General features: G+C 43.7%; 1 protein-coding gene and 1 long non-coding RNA gene across 13 annotated transcripts in view; one reads left to right on the plus strand and one right to left on the minus strand.

Annotated features, from left to right (window-relative positions):
* The window catches only part of GAB1 (GRB2 associated binding protein 1), a 118,538-nt gene extending 109,930 nt beyond the window's left edge, over positions 1 to 8,608 (minus strand). Inside the window, exon 1 of one of the 12 annotated variants that reach the window (XM_023636497.2) lies at positions 7,505 to 8,608. In XM_023636497.2, the coding sequence (XP_023492265.1) occupies positions 7,505 to 7,576 (72 nt within the window). In that variant the 5' untranslated portion in view covers positions 7,577 to 8,608. The other 11 variants (XM_023636494.2, XM_023636496.2, XM_023636493.2 and 8 more) reach the window with 11 other exon arrangements.
* Positions 6,916 to 10,419, plus strand: LOC111772548 (uncharacterized). Its single transcript, XR_002806483.2, has 2 exons — positions 6,916 to 7,108; positions 8,970 to 10,419. It is a non-coding gene; the product is annotated as an uncharacterized lncRNA (long non-coding RNA).
* Positions 10,420 to 20,927: the final 10,508 nt, after the last annotated feature.

Raw genomic sequence — 20,927 nt, forward strand, 5'->3', positions numbered from 1 at the left:
TGGCATTCTTTCCAGTATATAAAAATAAAAGAAAACGCAGTTTAGAAATATGATAAAAATTTCTGAAATGCACACAAAGGAAAGAGCGATTAAATGGTAGAAAAAAAATTAAGATAACTTACATTTCCCGTTCTTTCTTTGCAACTTACATCTTCATTCGCGGTTTGCATATAGTAGCTCTGCTAAAAACAACCACATGGAAAATTTTCATTCCAGATAATACTGCAGGACGGGGCTTGGCAGCCACAAGTTGTAATCAGAATGCTTCAAGAGCTAATGTAACAGAGATAACAACCCAGCGTGCATTTCAGTGCACAGTCTTAACTATTTTTCACAAAGGAGGCTGTGGGAGGGTCAAAAGCTGCTAGGTTCCACTTCATATGTATTCAGCAATGAGAATTTTTCTCTTTGGTTAGGGAGAATTTTGCTCCTATGAATAAAAAAATTGCTTAAAATATAAACGATTCCTTTTTCCAGTTAAGACATTCTTGTATTACTTAAGGTGTTCGTGCATACAAGCCTGGAAAGGTCAGAAACTTCCAATTCTTAAAACGACTTTTCCCAGTAATTGCACAGGCCTGAACTGCCGTCTACAGTTCATTCTGGCTTCCCCACCATTGAGTTGGCAACTGAAGAGGCTACTTATTTAATGGATGTGGAAATGCACGTACAATGAGCCACTTTTCCCCAGGAGTAATCTAAAGAAGAAAAGAATACTAATTTTATTTGCGCTGGTAGTCAAAGAGGGGAAAATAAAGAGATCTGTGACTTGATAAGTTTCCTGTACTTAGTCCACAAACTGATAAAAGGAGTCACAGAAATGTTGTGACTTCTATCCAAGTTCAAAAGGCAAATTCAGATGGAGCTCTAAGTTGGTAGAAATTAGCTACCATGTTAATGCAAGGAATGTGAAATGAGAGAAACCCCTCCATCAACAGTCAGAAGGGGTTTAACGTGATCCAATGGTGTTATTCTCTTTCCTCCAACACTAGCTGGCACTCACACAGCTGGGCTAAGATGGCTTCCAGAGTCCAAAATAAGACGCTCGCCCAAGGCAGCGCTGGCCCTCCTGCTGGAACTCAGAAGCAAATGGAATCAAAGGCTCTTTTATTCTCCCTCCCACCAGAACATGCTCCCTCTCTGTTGTAAACCAAATGCTTGCCAGAATGAATTATTTAGCTGAAAACAGACATAAAGAAATCTTAAATAACACACGTCCCTTGGAATCTTAATAAGTTCAGGTGACCAAACAAGTTGTTTTGTTTGTTTGTTTCTTGGACTGAGACAGAAAATTCGCTTGTGGTCAGGATCCCACCAGGAGCATTAGGTCATAGCGGCAACAGAAGCTTCTCAAACTAGAAGTTACAACTGACGTCCACACTCCGTGCATGAAACTGAGGTGTTCTGAAGCCGTTCTTTCACTAGGATGTCTAAATTCATCACAAAGTCTTTGTTCTTCCTTTAAAACCGGGCTTCCCTTATGATTTTGCTATATCTGCCAGCAATACTTCAATTCTTCCAAGAACGAGCCTGAAATTCATTTGTGATGTTTTCCCTGCCCCCCCCATCCCTCCCCCTCAGTCTAAACTCTTAAGACATTGTTGTCTCTATCATTCATTTGGCAATTAATCATATATGGTCTTATAACATATGTCTTGTAAAACAATTTAAATACGCGTGCATTTACAGCTTGTCTTCACAAACAGATTAGAAACTCCTTAAGGGCAGGGAATGGGCCTTTCCCTCCACTGTATTCCACACATGGCACATTATAAAAACTCCAGAAATACCTGTTTATTTATTCAGTCAACAGATACTTGGTGAGCTCTACTCTGAGCCAGGCACTGCTCTGGGTGCTGGAGACACAGCACCCAACACAGGAACCCCACAGCCCTGTGCACAGTGCACGTGCTTTCTGTTAAGGGAAACGTCAGAGTCAGCCCTGATGGCTTTAGTGGTTAATGTTTGGCACTCTCACCACTTCGGCAGCCCGGGTCCGTTTCCGGTCGTGGAACCACACCACGCATCTGTCAGTTGCCATGCTGTGGTGGCAGCTCACATGGAAGAACTAGAAGGACTTACAACTAGGATATACAACCACACAGTGGGGCTTTGGGGAGAGAGAAAAAAAGAGGAAGAGTGGCAACAGATGTTAGCTCAGGGCCAATGTTCCCTGCACAAAAAAAAAAAGCAAACAAAAAACAGGGTGGGGGGACATCAGAGGTTCCCCAAAGAATTCTGCTTAAGTAGTTCCTAATATATTCACTAAACTTTTTAAGATGTACAATAAACTAAGATTTATTTCCCAAAAAGGAGGTCCACAGAGAAGCTCCCCAACTGCCCCTCCCTCCCAAGGAAACGCCTGAGAAGATGAATGTTAAACCAAATGAGAGTTCAGAAAGTCTATTTGCCCACCCCTTCCCCATTTTACAGACAAGGAAACTGAGGATCAGAATGGTCAAAAGATCAGGTGGGTGGTGGCAAAGCCAAGTGGAATCCTGGGTCCTGACATTCAGTCCCGGGTTCCTTCCACCATAGCACGTTTTACCCCAAACCTTCAAAAATGTAGTGGTGTACCTGCTAGGAGGGCCCGTCTCCTGTGTTAGTTTCTGTAAGACAATCAGGAGTGCTGGCAGGCAATGTTCCACATCTATCACCTCTTACACTTTCTCAATCTGCAAATTATCAAGACTTTGTCGACTCTAAAATACCGAATTTTACTCAATCTTAAAAAGTGCTTTGCCGGGGGCTGGCCCCGTGGCCGAGTGGTTAAGTTCGCGCGCTCCGCTGCAGGCGGCCCAGTGTTTCGTTAGTTCGAATCCTGGGCGCGGACATGGCACTGCTCATCAGACCACGCTGAGGCAGCGTCCCACATGCCACAACTAGAAGAACCCACAGCGAAGAATACACAACTATGTACTGGGGGGCTTTGGGGAGAAAACGGAAAAAATAAAATCTTTAAAAAAATAAGTGCTTTGTCATTTTATTTCTTTCAGATTTTTTAAGCAGACTTAAAATGGCAAAACACACTGAAATAACCAATTCAGCTGTCAACCCAATTATCCAAGTACAACTCTTGCCATATTATTCTATTTTGTTCAAAGATGATCTTTTTAAAAAACTTAAAATTTTAAAACAGCGGAATTCTAAAACTACTCATACACCTTCGTAATGGTAATTCTGAACCCCAAAAGACAACAATCAAACTTAAGAATTCGGCAAGTTTTACATGGAGGGTTTTGCACTCATCGTTAAACCCAAGCACAATGAAAGAATGAACTTGCATTAACTACTACAAAGGCTGGATGTAATCGGTAGTTGCTGATCTTTGTTCTGCCACACTGGAAAAGGTAAAAAGAAAACATTAGGAATTTGAATGGAATGTTCACTAACATGAGGACTGCAAGAAAAAAAAATTCCTTCAAAAGAATAATTATGCTCCTTCACATGACAGCAAAAGCTTCGGAACCGTTGATCGCTACTGGTAATTGCCAAAAAAGGGCAGGAAGAGCTTCCAGACATCACAGCCCTCTTTGTGGTAGTGGCACCCTTGAGCAGGGACTTCAGCTTAGCACAGATCCCAGGTTGTCCTTGAAACATGGAGATGTTGCTACTCTGCCTGCCTGTGTCCCTCTCCTCCACAGAGGAAGGTTATTTCTGTTTCTAGGCCCATTTTCAGAACCAGGGGTGTGTTCTGGAAGTCCAGATAACCATCCTATTAACTGACAGCTGAAGAGCAGAACCCCAGCTGGGTGCAGATTATTCACCGGAGAACTGGCTGAGGTCTTGCTCCCAGGCTGCCTGGCAGCTAACAGGCCACCTTGATCTGGCCTCAGAAGCAGGTTCTCCTGCAGAGATGGCACATCTGCCCAGTGCTGACAGCTGAGCCATGGAGGAGGCCAAACTTGGTGGCCAGGCTAGAGGCAGGCCACAGGGAAGCTCCTCCTGCAGAGATCTGGTGATAGCCAGCTGGCTTGAATCAAGCCTTTGTTTTCAGACTTGCATTTTATCTTAGCTAAAATTTCAGGTCCTGATGAAAATTCCACCATTATTTCAAATGGCTGATTTGTCTTTAAGTAACGCTTAAAAAATCTGAGCACCGCTGTTGAGGGCATACTACCAAGAGTGTACTTGTTTTTTGTAACCCTAGTGACGGTGATCTGTACATGATTCCTTAACCAAGTGAGAAAGCAGCTGTTTAATATATAACTCAGGACAAAAACAGCAACACAGTAGTAGCAGAACTGAAAGAAACATGAATATTTTCACCTCCAGTTTAAGAAGACTAAGAAATTCGGAGGATGAAACACATACAAGAAGTTCTTACCCCTTTGCAAATAAATATATAGAAACAATTTAAAAGAGAAGAAAAGGCTAGGAATCTGCTCACTACTCCAGTCTTTCATTCTTATGTCACTTTTGCTCTCTTTAGGAAATTCAAGGAAAGCTTCCATATCAGATGAACACACTAGTATGCAAAGAATACAATGCTGCATGAGTTGACTACGGAACAGTAAACATAAAATGGAGTTGTAAATGGAATGCATTGGGACCATAACTTGAGATGACTTTAAAGATAAAACGAAAACAAGTTTTTGTCACTTAAAAGCCCTTCAGGATCATCTTAATCAATGTCTGGACTACCCTATAAACACTGTAAACAGCGAGATGACTGTCAAAATCCCATGGGCCAAACATTTCCCAACAGAATCAATGCTCAAACTCTTTGATGTCTCATTTAACAATTATAGTACCGCGCATCCAAGATATCTTTCACAGCAAATCCATTCATCAAAAACCATTATCAAGCCACATTTTGCCTATTGGGTGGCCAACAATGTTTCCTTTCATCCAGAAAATAAAGATTTTACATGAAAAGAAAACAAGCATAGGAAACGCATGCATACATGCCCATGTCCTTGTGGGTCAAAACCGCTTTAGCAAAAACAATCTAAACTGGATACCAAAGCCAAAAGATCAATAATCTGGGAATATCAAAATCTTCTGGGCAACCAACTTGACAGCTAAAATGTGAGACAAGTTTCATTTTAACTTAAAACATTGCGGTCATCCTCTTGGACCCCTTACTTCTGAGAGCCACCCTGCCCACTGTCTTCCTGGGCCATCTCCACAGCCCAGTCACTAGTGTGTAAACAAAGCACCAGTACTCCGCCAGGCAAGACAAACCCTGCCTCCTCCCAGCTGTTAGGCATATCCTTCCCCTTGCTGACAACACAATTTAGGGAGCCCACTGTCTCTCAAAAGTATTCTCATGGTCTCCGACTACATTGAGCGTGTTCCTCAAAACATCTATTAAAACAAAACCCATCCCACTGAGCTCGAGCACACACTAAGAAACCACCAGGCGTTGGTCTACCTTTTCACATATACTGGACTCATCTTTCCCAAGACACAGAAAGCTGCTTGAAGGGTTTATGCTTCTTTAGCACAGCACATCTGATCCACAGCCCACCTCTTCCTTGTATTCTCAAGTAATACTCACAGACTTATAGAAAGTTATAATCTGAAAGGGCCTTTAGAGATGATCTAGTCTGAGCTCTACTTGAAATGAACTAGATGAGCGTCATTAACCTTTTAGAGCCCAGGCAGTCAGGCAGAACTGGGTTCAAATCCCACCTCTGGTACATTCTAGTTATATATACTGTCTTCCCATCTGTAAAACAGACATAATACCTACCTGAGAAAACTTGTCGTAACGACCAAATGAAATACACATTTTTTTATTTAGACTTTCCATTTTTTCTGTCCTTGTTATAATCTTTTTGGCTGATTTTCTTCCTGGTTTATATTATATTAAATTGGAAGTCCAAGAAGCAGGGCTTTTTTCCTACTATTTTCTAATCTTAGGGTGCCTAGTCCAGTGCTCTGCACCTTTTGAGAGAGCCACAAACCAGCCACGTGAAAGAATGTGGTAAATCTCTACTATCACTTCCCACTTCAGCAAATGTACCATTCTTTAGTTCCCCCAAGAACCCAATCACTTAAACCTCTGTCTTTCCTAAACTGTGCCTTCTCAAAACAAACACATCTATCTCCCTGCTTCCTCTTCTCACACATATACAACCTTCACTTTAGAACTGAGAGCTGAAAACACCACTGTTTCTCCCAAATCTTTGGGATAAAGTTAGCATCTCTACCAGAATATTCACACAAACTGCAATAACTGGAGAGGTGGGATTTGAAAGGATGCAAATCTCTGGAGAACTTTCTTAGGATCTGTGGCATCAACTCTTTAAATGAGAATCACTTGTCTATAACAAATTCTGGCAGAAAGTAAACCAGAAACCCACTGGTGAGTTGTCAGTGAAGTTAACTATTTCACTTCACTCCATTCTATGCAAGCAAACAGTGACTAACAGGATTAACCCGAGCTTTAACAGTGGGTGTAGACGTCCGTCAACAAGAAACAGTTTCCATTAGAAGAAGTGTCAGTCCCCTGGTAGTAAATTTATATTTAAGAGGGCATAAATTTTGCTTCTGGTACATATTTTACCAGAAAAATATTTGCTTCAAATGCCAGGGCAAAAGCGTCATTTCTTTTCTTTGCAAGGGGCAGCGACAAAAGAACCAACGCGGGAGAAGGGACAAGGTCCCAGACCGCTGAAAAGGACACAGACTTCCACCAGAGAAAGGTTGATTCTTTCAAGGAATATTTTCCCCAACAGCTAAAACGGTTTAACACACAATCAGCATCTTGTATCAATTACACAAATACCATTTAAGCAACTCTGGTGGCCTGGGAAAGGACCGCAACACACAGAAATCCTTACTGGCCCCAGCTGTCCCCTCCTGCGGGGCTTGACAGCGTGTCGAAGACGCCCAAACACGAGCCACCAGGCTCCCCCCAGCGCCCTCCTCTCGCAGCAAACTGCCAAGGCTCTCGGGCCAAACGCCAATGGCCCTCAGTTCAAAACCGCGAAAATGTGAACGCTGCTAAGCAAACGGTAGGGCGCGTGATAACTTTTCTTTCCCTTTTGCGCGGATTTGAGATGCTTGTCTCTAACACCAACTTCCCAGGTCCGCAGCCCGCTTCTCGCAGCCCAGCTCGAGAGAAGGCGAGGGGGAGCGCGGACCAGAGAGAGGGCTGGTGAGTGCTCAGACCTCAGCGGTTTTCCTAGTGCGGGAAACTGAGGATCCAGCAGCCCCGTAAGGATGAGATGCAGATATAAAGAGAGGAGTAGGCTCCCCTCCTCACCCCTGCTAAAAGGAATAATAAAACTCACAGCGGGCGTTTAGCTGGAAATGCCGGGCCCTCCTATGGGCCGAGAAGGCCCACAGGGCAGGCGTCTGGAATCTGGAGGAAGAAAGTTGCCGGGCAAAGGGGAGGCCAGGGCGTGAGTGTAGACACGGTCCCGGGCCTGCCTGGGAAGGGATCAGGGGAAAGCGATGGGGGCCGAGTTGGAGCACCAGCCCCGCGCGGCCGGCTGCAGCCGCCGGGGCCGGCGGGGAGGGGTGCGGGCGCGGAGGCTGAGGCTCTACTTACATAACGCTTCAACTTCTTCTCCGGGGGGGACTTGCGCAGCCATCCCGAGCAGACCACTTCGCCGCCGCTCATGGTGTGCGCCTCTCGGGCTCCGGGCCGGGCAGCAGAGGGACGGCCGGGCGCGCTCCCGACACAGCCGACGCCCGCCGGCCGCGCAGCGCCGAGGGCCCGGCTCTCCGGCGGCGCAGCCCGGGCCGACGGGGCGGGCGGGCTCCGTGACGCGCTGGTGGCTCTTGGTGTCCGAGCCTTCCCGCGCGGGTCCACGGCCGTCAACACGAGTGGGCTGCGCCAGCGAGGCCGACAGCTCGGGGCAGGGGCCGCCGCCGCGCCGAGGGCGCCCCGGTCTCTGTTCAGTGCGCCCGCCTCGCCGCCAGGCGCGCCGTCCCGCCGGCCGCCTCGGCAGCGCTCCGGCTCCGCGGGACTCTGCCCCAGCAAGGCGCCCGAACCTCGGTCCCCTGCGCTCCGCCCCCTAGGGACAGGACCTCCCCAGAGCGCTTTCCCAAACACACACTACGCTGCACGCGCGCGCGCGCACACACACACTCACACACACACACACAAAGCCCCCGCGCGGCGCCCACTCCGGCTCGCCAGCTCTCGGTTTCGGTGCGCCCCGGGCGATCCTCTCCTTCCCCCTCTAGCCGGAGGGTGGGTCCCTTCCCCGCGGCACCCGGGAGACGTCAAGGGAAGGGGCAGCCGCGAGGGTCCCGTGGGCAGCGGGCGCAGCGCAGGTCCCGGGCCACGAAGGGAGCCGAGGGGTGGGCAGCGAAGCGCCGGGCGGCGCCGAGCGCCGGGAGCTGGGGAGGGCGCGGGTCCCGCCGGAGGCGGGGATCGCTCTCGCGGCCGCCGAAGAGGGCGGGGAGCGGCGGGGGAACGAGGCGCTCGGCTGCTAGGCTCCGGGGACTGATCCCACTGTCCCGTCCCCTCGCGCTCCTCCCGCGCCGCCTCCCCCACCCTGGGGCGCGCGGCAGGTTCGGAGCGGCCCGGCCCCCAGCCCCGATCCCTCCCTCTGCCGGCCTCCCGGCTCTCTCTTCCTCCCTTTCCTCCTCCCCTTCCCACGTTCAGGCTGGCTCAGGTTTCTGTCCAGACTTTCTCTGAAACTCCGCCGGGGCGCTTCCAGCCAAAACAACAAGGGCCGGGGGAGGAGGGGACGAAGGGAGGGAGGGAGCGGGAGAGGGAGGGAGCGGGAGTCCGAGAGGCACCCTGGGATCTGTAGTTCCGGAGGCTGGAGCGGGGTCCTTGGCCGCCCGGCGGCGGTGGCGGCCGGACCCCTCTGCGGCCTCGTCACTGGAGAGCGCATCCCAGTCCTCGGCGTGGGCAGCGCCGCCGAGGCTTGGGCGCGGGGAGGAGCGAGGAACGTTGGTTGTTCGGTCTGGGGTTTGCCATCTTGGCTCAGACGAGTGTCAGTTCGGAGTTTATACTGTGCACGAAATCACGAGTTTCGCGGGGTTTCTCTACTTGACAGCTTGCGAAGCAACACATCCTGGGGAGACGGTGGCGCCTTGACGAGTCCGCGACCCCGCTGATCTCTGCCCACGAGACCGAAGGGCCTGGACCAGGAGGGCGAGGACCAGGGGAAGCGCGCCTTAGCCACCAGCCTGGAGGGCAGGGGGAACCCACCCAGACTGGCGTGGGCTAGTCCCCGGAGCAACCCTGCCGGAGTGGTGGGAGTGCTTAGTGGAGCCAAAGGATTTGACTGAGTCTGTCTCTGGGACATTTTAAAGTCTCACACTCTCTCCATTTGTTGCCAGTTTCTTCCGCTTGACTTTGTGTTTGTTTAAAATCTACCCTTGGGATATTGGACTGAAAGGGAAACTTACTATATGTCCTAGTTCTACTTATCTACTTGTATGTGTTTTACAATTATGATCCCTGGTCCCGAGTTTAACATGATCCATCTCGTAAAGAAATATCTTTTCCAATTTATTTATGAAAAACAAAGCGCCAAAACAAATTTTAGAAGATAGTATAAATAATAGATAGTGCTAAAAATATTGGGAGATAAGTGAACATTTCTGGAAAAAAATAACCTCAGGCATTTTCTTATTAACACAACATTAGTATTTAGGAATTCCTCTGAGTTTGAAAATGTTGTACAATTATAGTAGGCTGGGAGTGGTGACAAAGGTTCTGCACTTATGGTGGTGACATTCCCTCGGTTGCATAGGATAGTAAACAAAAGGTCAACATGATTACAGATTGTGAGAAATGCTGTGCCCTGAGGGAAATAAACACACAGTAAGGTGAAAGAGTAACTGGGTGGACTAGGTCAGATAGAGTAAGAGAGAAGTCTTCCTTGAGGAGGCTTTTAGGCAGAGATTTGAAAGATGAAAGCAAGGAGAATCAGACTTGTCTTATGGAAGGGTAGAAGAGACAACCGTAAGGAAGATTGAGAGAAGGAACAAGCAAGGGGAGTTGTTGTTGTTTTTCTTAAATTTAAAGCCTTTCTAGAACACAAGTGAGTGTAATTTTTATGGCAGCTAATAAACCACAGCAATTCTTTTTAAGTATATGAACACAGATTTTGCCATAACTCCAAATGTGTTGTTCGCTTTAGAAAATTCACCACTCCCTCCATTCCTGTTATAAGGTCCTTTTTAATGGAAAATTGTAATATAACTTGTACTATTTACTTTTGGAAGTTGCAATAATTTTTTAAATTTCACATAAGGGATCCAATTATCTCATTTCTATATAAGAAATCCTTAAATGTTTTTCCCTATCTTCGACTGTGTTGTTTTAGATTTGTATCTGCAGAGATTAAACAAGGGTTGAGGAGAGGTTGAAGACAGATATGTCTCTTTGTGTGTATTTTAGAAAGGAAATTTACAATCTTTTTATATTATATGCCATTTTTAGATTATCTGTTAAGTCATGTCTTATATCTTTATACATTAAAAGGTATGCTGGAAAAAGCTATTATACTAAAGTGTCTTAAATTGCATTCATACAACCCATATTTATGGAATGTTCTAGTATGTGCAAGTCTGAGGATCCCAAATACGATAGAGAGGGAAGCCAGACCTGTTCCCACACTCCTCAATCCTGGAGAAGTTTGTGTGTGTTTTATTTTACCAATTACAGATAAGTTTATTAAATTTTACAGATAATTTTATTTTACAGATAGTCCCATCACTTCTACAATACAGTTGATAACTACTGTGGAAGAAAAATAGAGAATCTTATTTAGGCATATGACAGGAGGATCCACCCCCTGGGAGAAGAGTGGGTAGGTTTGGAAAGACTTCCCTGAGGAAAAGACTTTAAATTGAGACCCCCCCAGGATGAGTAGAAGTAGAAGCTGGCTGAGTATTGGAGAAGAGTATTCCAGACAAAAGAGAAACTAAAGAGAAACTTCTAGATATACAAGTCCTCAGGCTGGAAGGGGCTCCTGAGGACCTGAATGAGGCAGCAGTGAGGCGAGTGAGAGGGACGCTGGGCTGAGGAAGGTTACAGAGGCAGGCAAGGCACAGATTGTGCAGATCCTGGGAGACTGTCTTAGCGTTTACACTTTTCCTTAGAGAAAATGACCATATCATCTCCTGTGACCTCCAAATCACCTCAATCACTCCTCTGCACTTTGTCATTCACCTCCAGCATCCCACTTTAACCACGTATCTTCCAACTTGATCTTTCAAGTTCTTCCTCTGTAATCATCTTTCTTCTCAACAGTCTTTGTAGCCTATTGACTCCTCTGCTTTCTCATGATCCATCAGACCTCCTTTCTTCACTTCCCTCCTATCCAGTTTAAATTTAGTGGTCCACATTTTTAATAACACGCTCCCAACTCAGAAAACTCCAACTCTGGATAAATTCAACTCTACTTTCTTCTGCACCCAAGCAGACGAGTACTGTTAGAGCAAGTCACACAACCGGATGAGGGGCAACCCTATAAATTTATGATCAGTGACCTCAAATAGATCCTCAACTATCTGCAAGGGCAGATCTTGGTTTTTCTGGAACTTGAAGCTTATACAGTTTGGGGAGACTCCTTTTAAAGGAAAAGATAAACAATTACAAGTACAAAATTAGGATAATATTTATTTAGAATGAGGAAATAAAAAATTACTGAAGGCTTAGAGATCCGGATGCCTTTTTTTTTTGAGATCTCTATGATGATTTACCAGAATCCTTCCATGGATATGCTTCCTGAGTTCATTCTGGCTTCCCTTCCCAAGTAGGACACTCCACCTCTCCCAGCAGCTCCCTATTCTCATGGGAACTGGTACAATGAGTGTCCCTGAACCGAAGCTTATTTAGCTTCATGGATGTCTCTGCTGCCTGGCAATCCCACTTCTTTTATCTGGATAGTGCAACTAGCCTATTCTCTATAATAACTTTTCTTTTTAAAAAAAAAATAACGGCTTGGGAGCCGGCCCGGTGGCGCAACAGTTAAGTTCTCACATTCCACTTCGGCGGCCCAGGGTTCGCCGGTTCAGATCCTGGGTGTGGACATAGCACCACTTGGCAAGCCATGCAGTGGCAGGCGTCCCACGTATAAAGTAGAGAAAAATGGGCACGGCTGTTAGCTCAGGGCCAGTCTTCCTCAGCAAAAAGAGGAGGACAGGCAGTAGTTAGCTCAGGGCTAATCTTCCTCAAAAAAACAAAAGCAAACAAACAAAAAAAACCTGTATGTACAGAGAGCCAAGAAACAGACCCACACATATGGTCATTAAACTGATGACAAAGTTAACACTGCAATACAGTGGGGAAATGACAGACTTTTCAATAAGGGGTGCTAGGTCAGTTGGATAAATCTTGACCCCTATCTTGCAGCATACACAAAAATCAATGCCAGATGGTTTGTAGATTTCAAAATTAAAGTGAAAAAAATAAAATGGGGGCCAGCCCTGTGGCCTAGTGGTTAAGTTTGGTATGCTCCACTTTGGCGGCCCAGGTTTGGTTCCTGCACATGGACCTACACCACTCATCAGCAGCCATGCTGTGGCAGTGACCCACGCACAAAATAGAGGAAGATTGGCACAGATGTTAGCTCAGGGCAAATCTTCCTCACCAAAAATATAGAAAACCACCTCTTATCTTTGGGAAAGGTAAACACAGAAAGCACTAAGCCTAAAATTAAAAAGTGATATGTTGGGCAACATTAAAATTGAGAACATCCCTCTTCAAAAAACATGTTTAAAAGAGTACAAAAACAAGTCATAGAGCGGAAGAAGATATTTAAATGCATATATATATATCAAAGGACTTATAACTGGAATGTGTGAAATACTCCAAGAATCAAAAAGAAGACGATAGGCAACCCAAGACTTCTGCTGCCAATGAAGATTGAGTAAAAGAGCCTAAATTTACCTACCCTACTGAAACAACTTTTAAAAAAGGACAAAATATATGAAACAATTTTCATGACATCAGGCATCAGGCAATGAAGGACAGTAACACCTGGAGGCAGGAAATAAACAATGTGAACTCTGTAAATGTCCCAGCTTACTGCCTGCAGAGCACAGCACAGGTGAGCTTGCAGTTGTCTCTGAGTTGACGAGTGGACCAGGGAGTTTGGGAAGGCTAGTGCAGTTAGAAGTTGCAGGACGGAGTACCAGACAGGAGAGAGCTCCAGAGAGAGAAAACTCTGGAGATCCCCACTCAAGTGGTCCTCTCAAGTCTTCAGCTGAATACTGATCAGCAGATGCAGGTGAAGAAACTACTAGGCACCAGGGAAAGAACCACTAGAAAGGATTACAGGGAAAAATCATCAAGGAATCACACAAAGTGGAAACGGTTCCTGTTCTCCCAGCCAGAGTAGCAACCGTCATAATTCACAGCGCACCCTAGAGTACTCTGAAGGATTTTATCTCCATAATTGTGCAATATTAGCCCTAGACAAAATGATGCTGTGGTCTTGCCTAAGAAAACTTTACAGTGAGACCCATAGGATCAAACTGTTTCCAAGTAACTTAACTATGTCCCAAGTCAGAGCTCAGTATATTTATAGGAAAACAAAAATATCCAACACCAAACAAGATAAAATTTATGATGTTTGACATCCAATCAGAAGTTACAAAGAAGCAAGTACATATAACCCAAAATGAGAAGGAAAAAATCAATTGAAGTCAACCCAGAAATGACACAGATGGTAAAATTAGTTGACAAAAATAGAACAATTCTTATAACTATATCCTGTATGTTCAAGAAGCTAGAAGAATGACTTAACATGTTAAGTAGAGACATGGAAGATATTATAAAGACCTAAATCAAACTTCTAGAGATAAAAAATACAATGATTAACGTGAAAAATATACTGCATGGAATTAACAGCAGATTAGACACCACAGAAGAAAAGATTAGTGCATTTGAACACATAGTGATATGCAATAGAGGGAGCAAAAAAGATTGAAAAAATGAACAGAGAACCAGTGAAAATGGGAGCACTTCTAATCTACATGTAATTGAAGTCTCCAAAGCAGGTGGGACACAGAAGAATATTTGAAGACATAATGGCCCCAAATTACCCAAATTTGTTGCCATGCGTAGATTTGAGACACAACATTGATACTGAGTTCATGAATTGAAAGATGATATTATTAAGTTATCAGTTTCTCCCCAGATGGATCTATTAATTCAACACAATCACAATCAATACCCCAGCATCCTAGCCAGCAAGGTTTTTTTCCCCAAAATTGATAAGCTGATTCTAAAATTCATGTGGAAATGCAAAGGACCTAGAATATCCAAAACAACTTTGGAAAAGATCAAAGTTAGACAACTTATACTACCTGACTTCAAGATTTGTAACAAGACAGTATAGTGTTGGCATCAAGATAGACAAATGGATTCATGGAATAGAATAGAGAGTCCAGAAATAGACTCACACATATATGGTCAATTGATTTTTGACAAAGGTACACAGGCAATTCAAAGAAGAAAGGAAAGTCTTTTCAATAATTGATGCTGAAGCAACTGGATATCAAAATAAAAAAAAAACTTCAATCCATATCTTGAAGCACACGCACAAACATACTCACAATAGATCGTAGCCCTAAAACCTGATAAAAAATAAAACCTGATAAAATGAAATTTTATCAGTAAAACCTGATAAAAATAAAATTTCTGGAAGAAAATATAGGAGAAAATCTGCATGACTTTGAGTTACCCAAAGATCTCTTAGATATGACATCCAAAGCATAATCCATGAAAGAAAAAATTATAAATTAGATTTATCAAAATTAAGAATCTCTGCACTTTGAAAGATACTGTTGAGGGAATGAACAGACAAGCCACAAAGTGGGAGAAAAATATTTACAAATCACATAATTGACAAAGGACTCATATCTGGAATATATAAAGAACTATCAAAACTCAATAATAAGAAAACAAACAACCTATTTAAAACATGGGCAGAAGATTTTTACAGACTCTTAACCAAAAAAGACATACAGATGACAAATAAGCACATCAAAGATGTGCTCAAAATCCTTAGTCATTAGAGAAATACAAATTAAAAGCACAATGAGATACCCCTGTACACCTGTGTCTAAAATTAAAAAGATTGATCATATCAAGGGTTAGTGAGAAGAATGAGCAACTGAAACTCTCATGCACTGCTTGTGAGAGTGTAAAATGAAAGATATTTTGGCAGTTTCTTATAAAGTTAAACATACACATAGCATATGACCCAGACATTCCCCTCCTAAATATCTACCCAAGATAAATGAAAGCATATGTCTATTCAAAGACTTATGCACAAACGTTCACAGCAGCTTTATTTTAAATAGCCCCAAACTGGAAACAACTCAAATGCCTACCAACAGGTTAATGGATAAACGAAGTGTGGTATATGCATACAATGGGATACTACTCAGCAATAAAAAGGAGTGAACTAGCAAGACATGTAATGACATGGATGAATCTCCAAATAATTGTGCTAATTGAAAAATGCCAGACAAAATGAGGGACATCCGTATGATCCCACTTATATAAAATTCTAGAAAATACAAACAAATCTATAAAGACGGAAGGTGGATCAGTGGTTGGTTGGGGTTGGGAGGGATGGATATGTTCACTATCTTGATTGTGGTGATGGTTTCGTGGTGTGCACATATGCCAAAATTTATCAAATTGTACACTTTAAATATGTGAACTTTATTGCATGTCAATTATACTTTCATAAAGTAGCTAAAAAAAAAAAAAGGATAGCCAACCCAATAGAAAAAAAGGACCAAAGGCTTAAACTTAGGGAAAGCTAATCTATGGAAGTTAGGAAAATGGTTACCTTTGGTGTTCGGGTTGGGAGGAAAGGATTGCTTCCAGTAGGGTGCTAATGTTGATTTCTTGATCTGGGTGCTGGTTACGCAGGTGTGTTTACTTTTGGAAATTTATCCAGCTGAGCATTTACAATTTGTGCACATTTCTGTATTTATGTTATACCTCAATTTTAAAAAAGACTTATTTATTATAAAAAGCAATTATATATATCTGAGATCATGGTGCAGAATATTGTGACACACTGCAGCTTTGTTTCGGGTAAAGTCTCTGCCACTCTTAGTCTGGGAGGTGAATCCTTTGACTGTGCTTTTCCAGGTGGTAGAAAAATTTCCTCAGAAGTTTCTCAGAAAGCTGTTTATTATTTTTATAAGTGAGGGATGTGCCTATTTTAGCTTCAAAGAAATCAGCAACCTCTTCCAGACAGGAAATTGCTGGGGAAATGAAATTAGATTGTTCAGGATGTTAATGCAGTTAGGTTCCAGTGGGGTGGTGCCTTGGCGTGCTAGCCAATTTGCCTGCTCAGTTCATGTGCTTCTTCTCTGAGAACTGCCTCTCTTCCCAAGCCCACCAGGGTGGAGTCTTTGGTCACGGTTGCACTCTCTAATGCTATTGTCTCTGGTGACAGCTGATGGTACCACTTGACATACGGGAAAAGAATTGATAAGCTGTGCCAAGCCAATCAGATTCACTCTTGCAGCATTTGGACTTGAGACAGAGACTTTAATTAGTTAGTGATGGGCCCTGGAGCTAAGAGGTCTTGTAGCTCTCCAGTAAAGAGAAATGAGATATCTGCTGAGGGAAAGAGAGACGAATGCTCATAAAGTACCAGAAAGGCAAAGACAATCTTGGTTTCAGCCTCTCAAGGGGCTACCCTGGGGTTCTTGCCCTTGGAATCCGTGAAATTCCATGTGCTAAATTAAAAGTTTCCTTTTCATTTCATGCAATCTGAGTGGTTTCTCTTCCTTACATCCAAATGACTCCTGTCTAAGACACTTGGAAGGTAATAAATCTGAGTAAGTAAAAATCTGGATTATGGTGGCAGAAAGGAAGAGTCTTGTCATGTAGAATCTTAGATTTGCAATGAAACTTCAAAGTTGTCCAAGCCAAACTTCTTCCCCGTTTCAGGAATTCCTTCTATGAGAGAGCCACTCTGTCTCTGCTTGAGCACTTCAAGTCTTCTTTCCCTCCTTCCCTTCCTTCCTCCGACGAATGTCTGTTAAGTGTCCACTATTAGCCAGTCACTGTTCTGGGTGCTTAGGATTAAGCAAACCAGACAAAAAAGAAAAAAGAAAAAACCTTCTGCCTTCGTGGAGATTACATTCAAGTGAGGAGAAAGAGCTGATAAATAAGAACATAAGAAAGTAATTTACATAGTATGTTAGAAGGTGATAAGTCCTATGAGAAAAAGAAAGTGAATAGGGTTAGGGGCATGGAGAGTAACAATGGTGAGGGGGTAGGGGAATGCAATTTAAAACAGGGTGGGCCTCGTTGAGAACATGCTGTTTTCAGAGACTTAAGGAGGTGATGGAATTTAAGGTACAAAGGAATCAGAATGAACTGTAGAGACAATTGTAGGAGATAAGGCGAGGTCTATGGAGCCTTGTAGGCAAATGCAAGGACTGTGGCTCTTACTCTGAGTGAGCTGGGGAGCCATTGTGGGGTTTCGAGCAGAGAGACAGACTCTGATTTATGTTTTAACATAACTGGCTGCTGCTTTGAGAATAGATTTTAGGAGGTCAAGGATAGATTGGGAGACTTTGTGATGATTTCTGAGGCAACGAGTACCACTGAGTCAAAATCTGTGTTCTTGTCACTTTCATCCACTATTCTAAACTCTATCTGAAGCATTTGAAAATTTAATTACTTCCTTTTTTTGAAGATTAGCACCTGAGCTAACATCTGTTGCCAATCTTCTTTTCTTCTTCTTCCTCTTCCTCTTCCTCTTCTTCTTCTTCCTCTTCCTCTTCCTCCTCCTCCTCCTCCACCTCCTCCTCCTCCCCTTTCCCTTCCCCTTCCCTATCTCCTTCCCCTCCCCCTTCTTCTTCTTCTCTTCCTCCTCCTCCCCAAAGCCCCCCAGTACATAGTTGTATATTCTAGTTGTAGGTCCTTCTGGTTGTGCTAAGTGGGACGCCACCTCAGCATGGCTTGATGAATGGTGCGTAGGTCTGCACCCAGGATCCGAACTGGTGAAACCCTGGGCTGCCAAGGCGAAGAACACAAACTTAACTACTCAGCCCTGGGGCTGGCCCCTTCAATTAATTTTCTTTTGAAAAAAAGCTTTATCTGATTATAAAACTAACCATATATGTTCCTGGTAGCATAATTGGGAAACACACAAAAAAGTAAGAATCGTCCATTATACTACCTCCAGAGGGAACTGCATTTTCATTTTCATATAGCATTCTAACCTTTTTACTATGTACACTTTTACATATTTTAATATTCTTCCCTAAACTATTCTTTAGCTATTTGAAGGAAGGTATTCATATTTTCTTCCCTAAGTATTTCATCTCTAGGCCAGGGTTTCTTATTTTGAGATCCAGAAACATATTCCAAGGTTCTAGGAACCGCTTGAAAGCATAAACAAAATTGTGTGTGTGTTTGTGTAGAGGAAAACATAAGTTTCTCCAGCTTTTCAAAGGGGCCTGTGACATCAAAGAAGGTTAAGAAACTGACACAAAACTTTTTGGGTATTTGCCTACCAAAGAATGATCTCATTAGTCATCCCCTTCTCAATTCATAGGAGTGGGTTTCTAGCAGTCATATTTGTCTAACATACTCCATCCACTTGGCCACAGTTGACAGGGACAGAGGTAGGCACTTGACCCATGCTATACCAAGCAGAATCCTATCTATCGGGAACTTGGAGCTGAGATGGAGAGAAAACCAGTTTCTGGCAAGTGGACTAGGGATTGGAGAAAGTTGTCTCACACAGACAAAGAAGAATGAAGTGGGGAGGAGCAGAGAGCCAGTACTGCCAGAATTCCCAGTGACACTCCATTTCCTGGCCCTAGCTCTTCCTAAAACTCAGCTGTATTCCTCCCTTTGGTTTCTATGAGGCACTCCTGTTTCCCAGGGTGATACTCAAAATATTTAATGCCAGTACTCTATGGGAACCAATGAATCAGAGCAGATGCCAGAGATAAACAACTAGTTCAGCCATACCTATGCATCTCTTCTGAATGGCAGCCCTGTCTATATCATTAGGATTTATGACCCCCTCTTTACCTAAGCCAGCTGAGTCTTCTGTTGATCAAAAGAGTTTTAACTGATGTAGAGCCACTGCTCTGGCTAATCAGTTGTCTCAAGTTCCCTGTGCAATGGAGAGCCCACACTTCTCCGTCCTGGTCTGCTTCCCCTGAGTTGTCTATGGTTGTTAATGACCCCCTTGTAGAATGGAGGTCACAGTGGAGTAGTCAGCTGTTGCCTGACCAGTTGAAGGTGAGTCTACTGAGATTATTGCCTTGCGTGATTTGGACACAATCCTATTAATGCAGCCCACAGGAGGATCAGCTTTTAGAGCAGCTAAGTCGCATTGCACTGAACTTGTGATCGACAAAAATACCCTGATCTTTTCAAATAAAATAGTCAAGGCATTTTTTCCATCATCTGTATTTATGAGATTGTATTCGGAATCCAAACTCAGGGTTGTTATATCTCATTCTGTGGCTTTTGAATCAGCCTTCCAACCTCTCAAGAGTGTTTAAAAGTCTGCATCCTATCAGCCGTCTCTCCCAGCTTTGTGTCATCCACAGATTTGAAAGCTTTGCTCTATTGCAGCCCGGCATGATTAGGCTTGTCTGAACCCAAGTCTGGGGGCATACTCAGTCAGTGCCTGGAGTCTCAATTGGGTATCATATGTTGCCCAATATCTAGAAGGCTGGACTGTGGTCAGACAGCTGAGCTGGCAACAGGTATTCTCTTATGAGAGGCACTGAGTGGGTTTTAGGAGGTGTCACAAATCTGTAGCCAAGGGCAAAGCTGAATTGTAAACCAAATGGAATAACCGATGTTGGGAACAATTGCAGATATAAATTTCAGTAACCCAGGCGGGAAGGATGGGAGCCCAGTTATACTGAGACAGGGCTCAGCCCAGAACTACTCTTGTCTATGTGAGTGAATGACCTTCTCTGCCTCATCGGCCTCACTGACCTGGTCACTAGGAGCAGCCCTCTCCCTTTACCTTGGCTTCCTCTAAGCTGGTTGATAAAAGCACTGATGTTGCTGGGTAAAGGCACTGATAGGTCTGGATATTGCTAGACATATACATCTACAAAGAGCTGAGGTCAGGGAGCATAAGAGAAAAAGAGATGCCCAATCCAAATAGGAATGAGAATCCAGGATGCAAGTCTGAGAAGTGCCCACAGGGATCCCGACAGTGTTTTGCTGTAATGTGGATGCTCACAAGTGCCAGCTCTTTCCCCTCAGACTTCCAAACCCTACTGGTTTAAAAAGTATGGTTTCCTGCCCCAATGTTTGTGTTCGTTGTAAAAATTATGATGCACAAATTATAGCTAATGGTTTAGTTTCACTGTAGGTTCTTTTCTTTCTTTTTATGAAATGTTGTCTAGAGATTTCCTCATTGAAAAACATTGCTGCATTTATCCAGAAATTGTTACATCTTTGAATTCCTGGATAAGTGATTAATGATCTTCTGATTGTTAGTCGCATGACAAAAAGTTGAAGCTGGCAATGAGCAAAAGAATAAAACGAAAACCACAGGTATTATCTTATTACAATTGTAAGCTATTTTGGCTCAATAAAAAGGAAGTTAACATGTTTAAAATACGTATACTACTTGTGATTTCCAAAAATGGCTTTGCTTTCTAGTCAAGATTTTATTATCCTATTATTTCATACCTTAAGATTTTTCATGCAATAATTACACAAATATATGCTATTTTGTAGGGGGGTATAAAACTATTATAACCTGTCCATACTTTCACAGGATTTCTTTTTCAAATTTCTTCTAAGCTGCTTTAAACTTAAGCACTAATGTTTTCAACAAAGATCCTCTTTTTTCTATTTTCTTTTATCTCTGCACTTAGATATCTAAATAAAAACTTCCAGGGGCTGGCCCAGTGGCACAGCAGTTAAGTTCGCACATTCTGCTTCTCTGCAGCCTGGGGTTCACCAGTTCGGATCCTGGGTGCGGACGGCACCGCTTGGCATGCCGTGCTGTGGTAGGCGTCCCATGTAT

Source organism: Equus caballus, chromosome 2 (genome assembly GCF_041296265.1).
Source record: "Equus caballus isolate H_3958 breed thoroughbred chromosome 2, TB-T2T, whole genome shotgun sequence".
Lineage (NCBI taxonomy): Eukaryota > Metazoa > Chordata > Mammalia > Perissodactyla > Equidae > Equus > Equus caballus.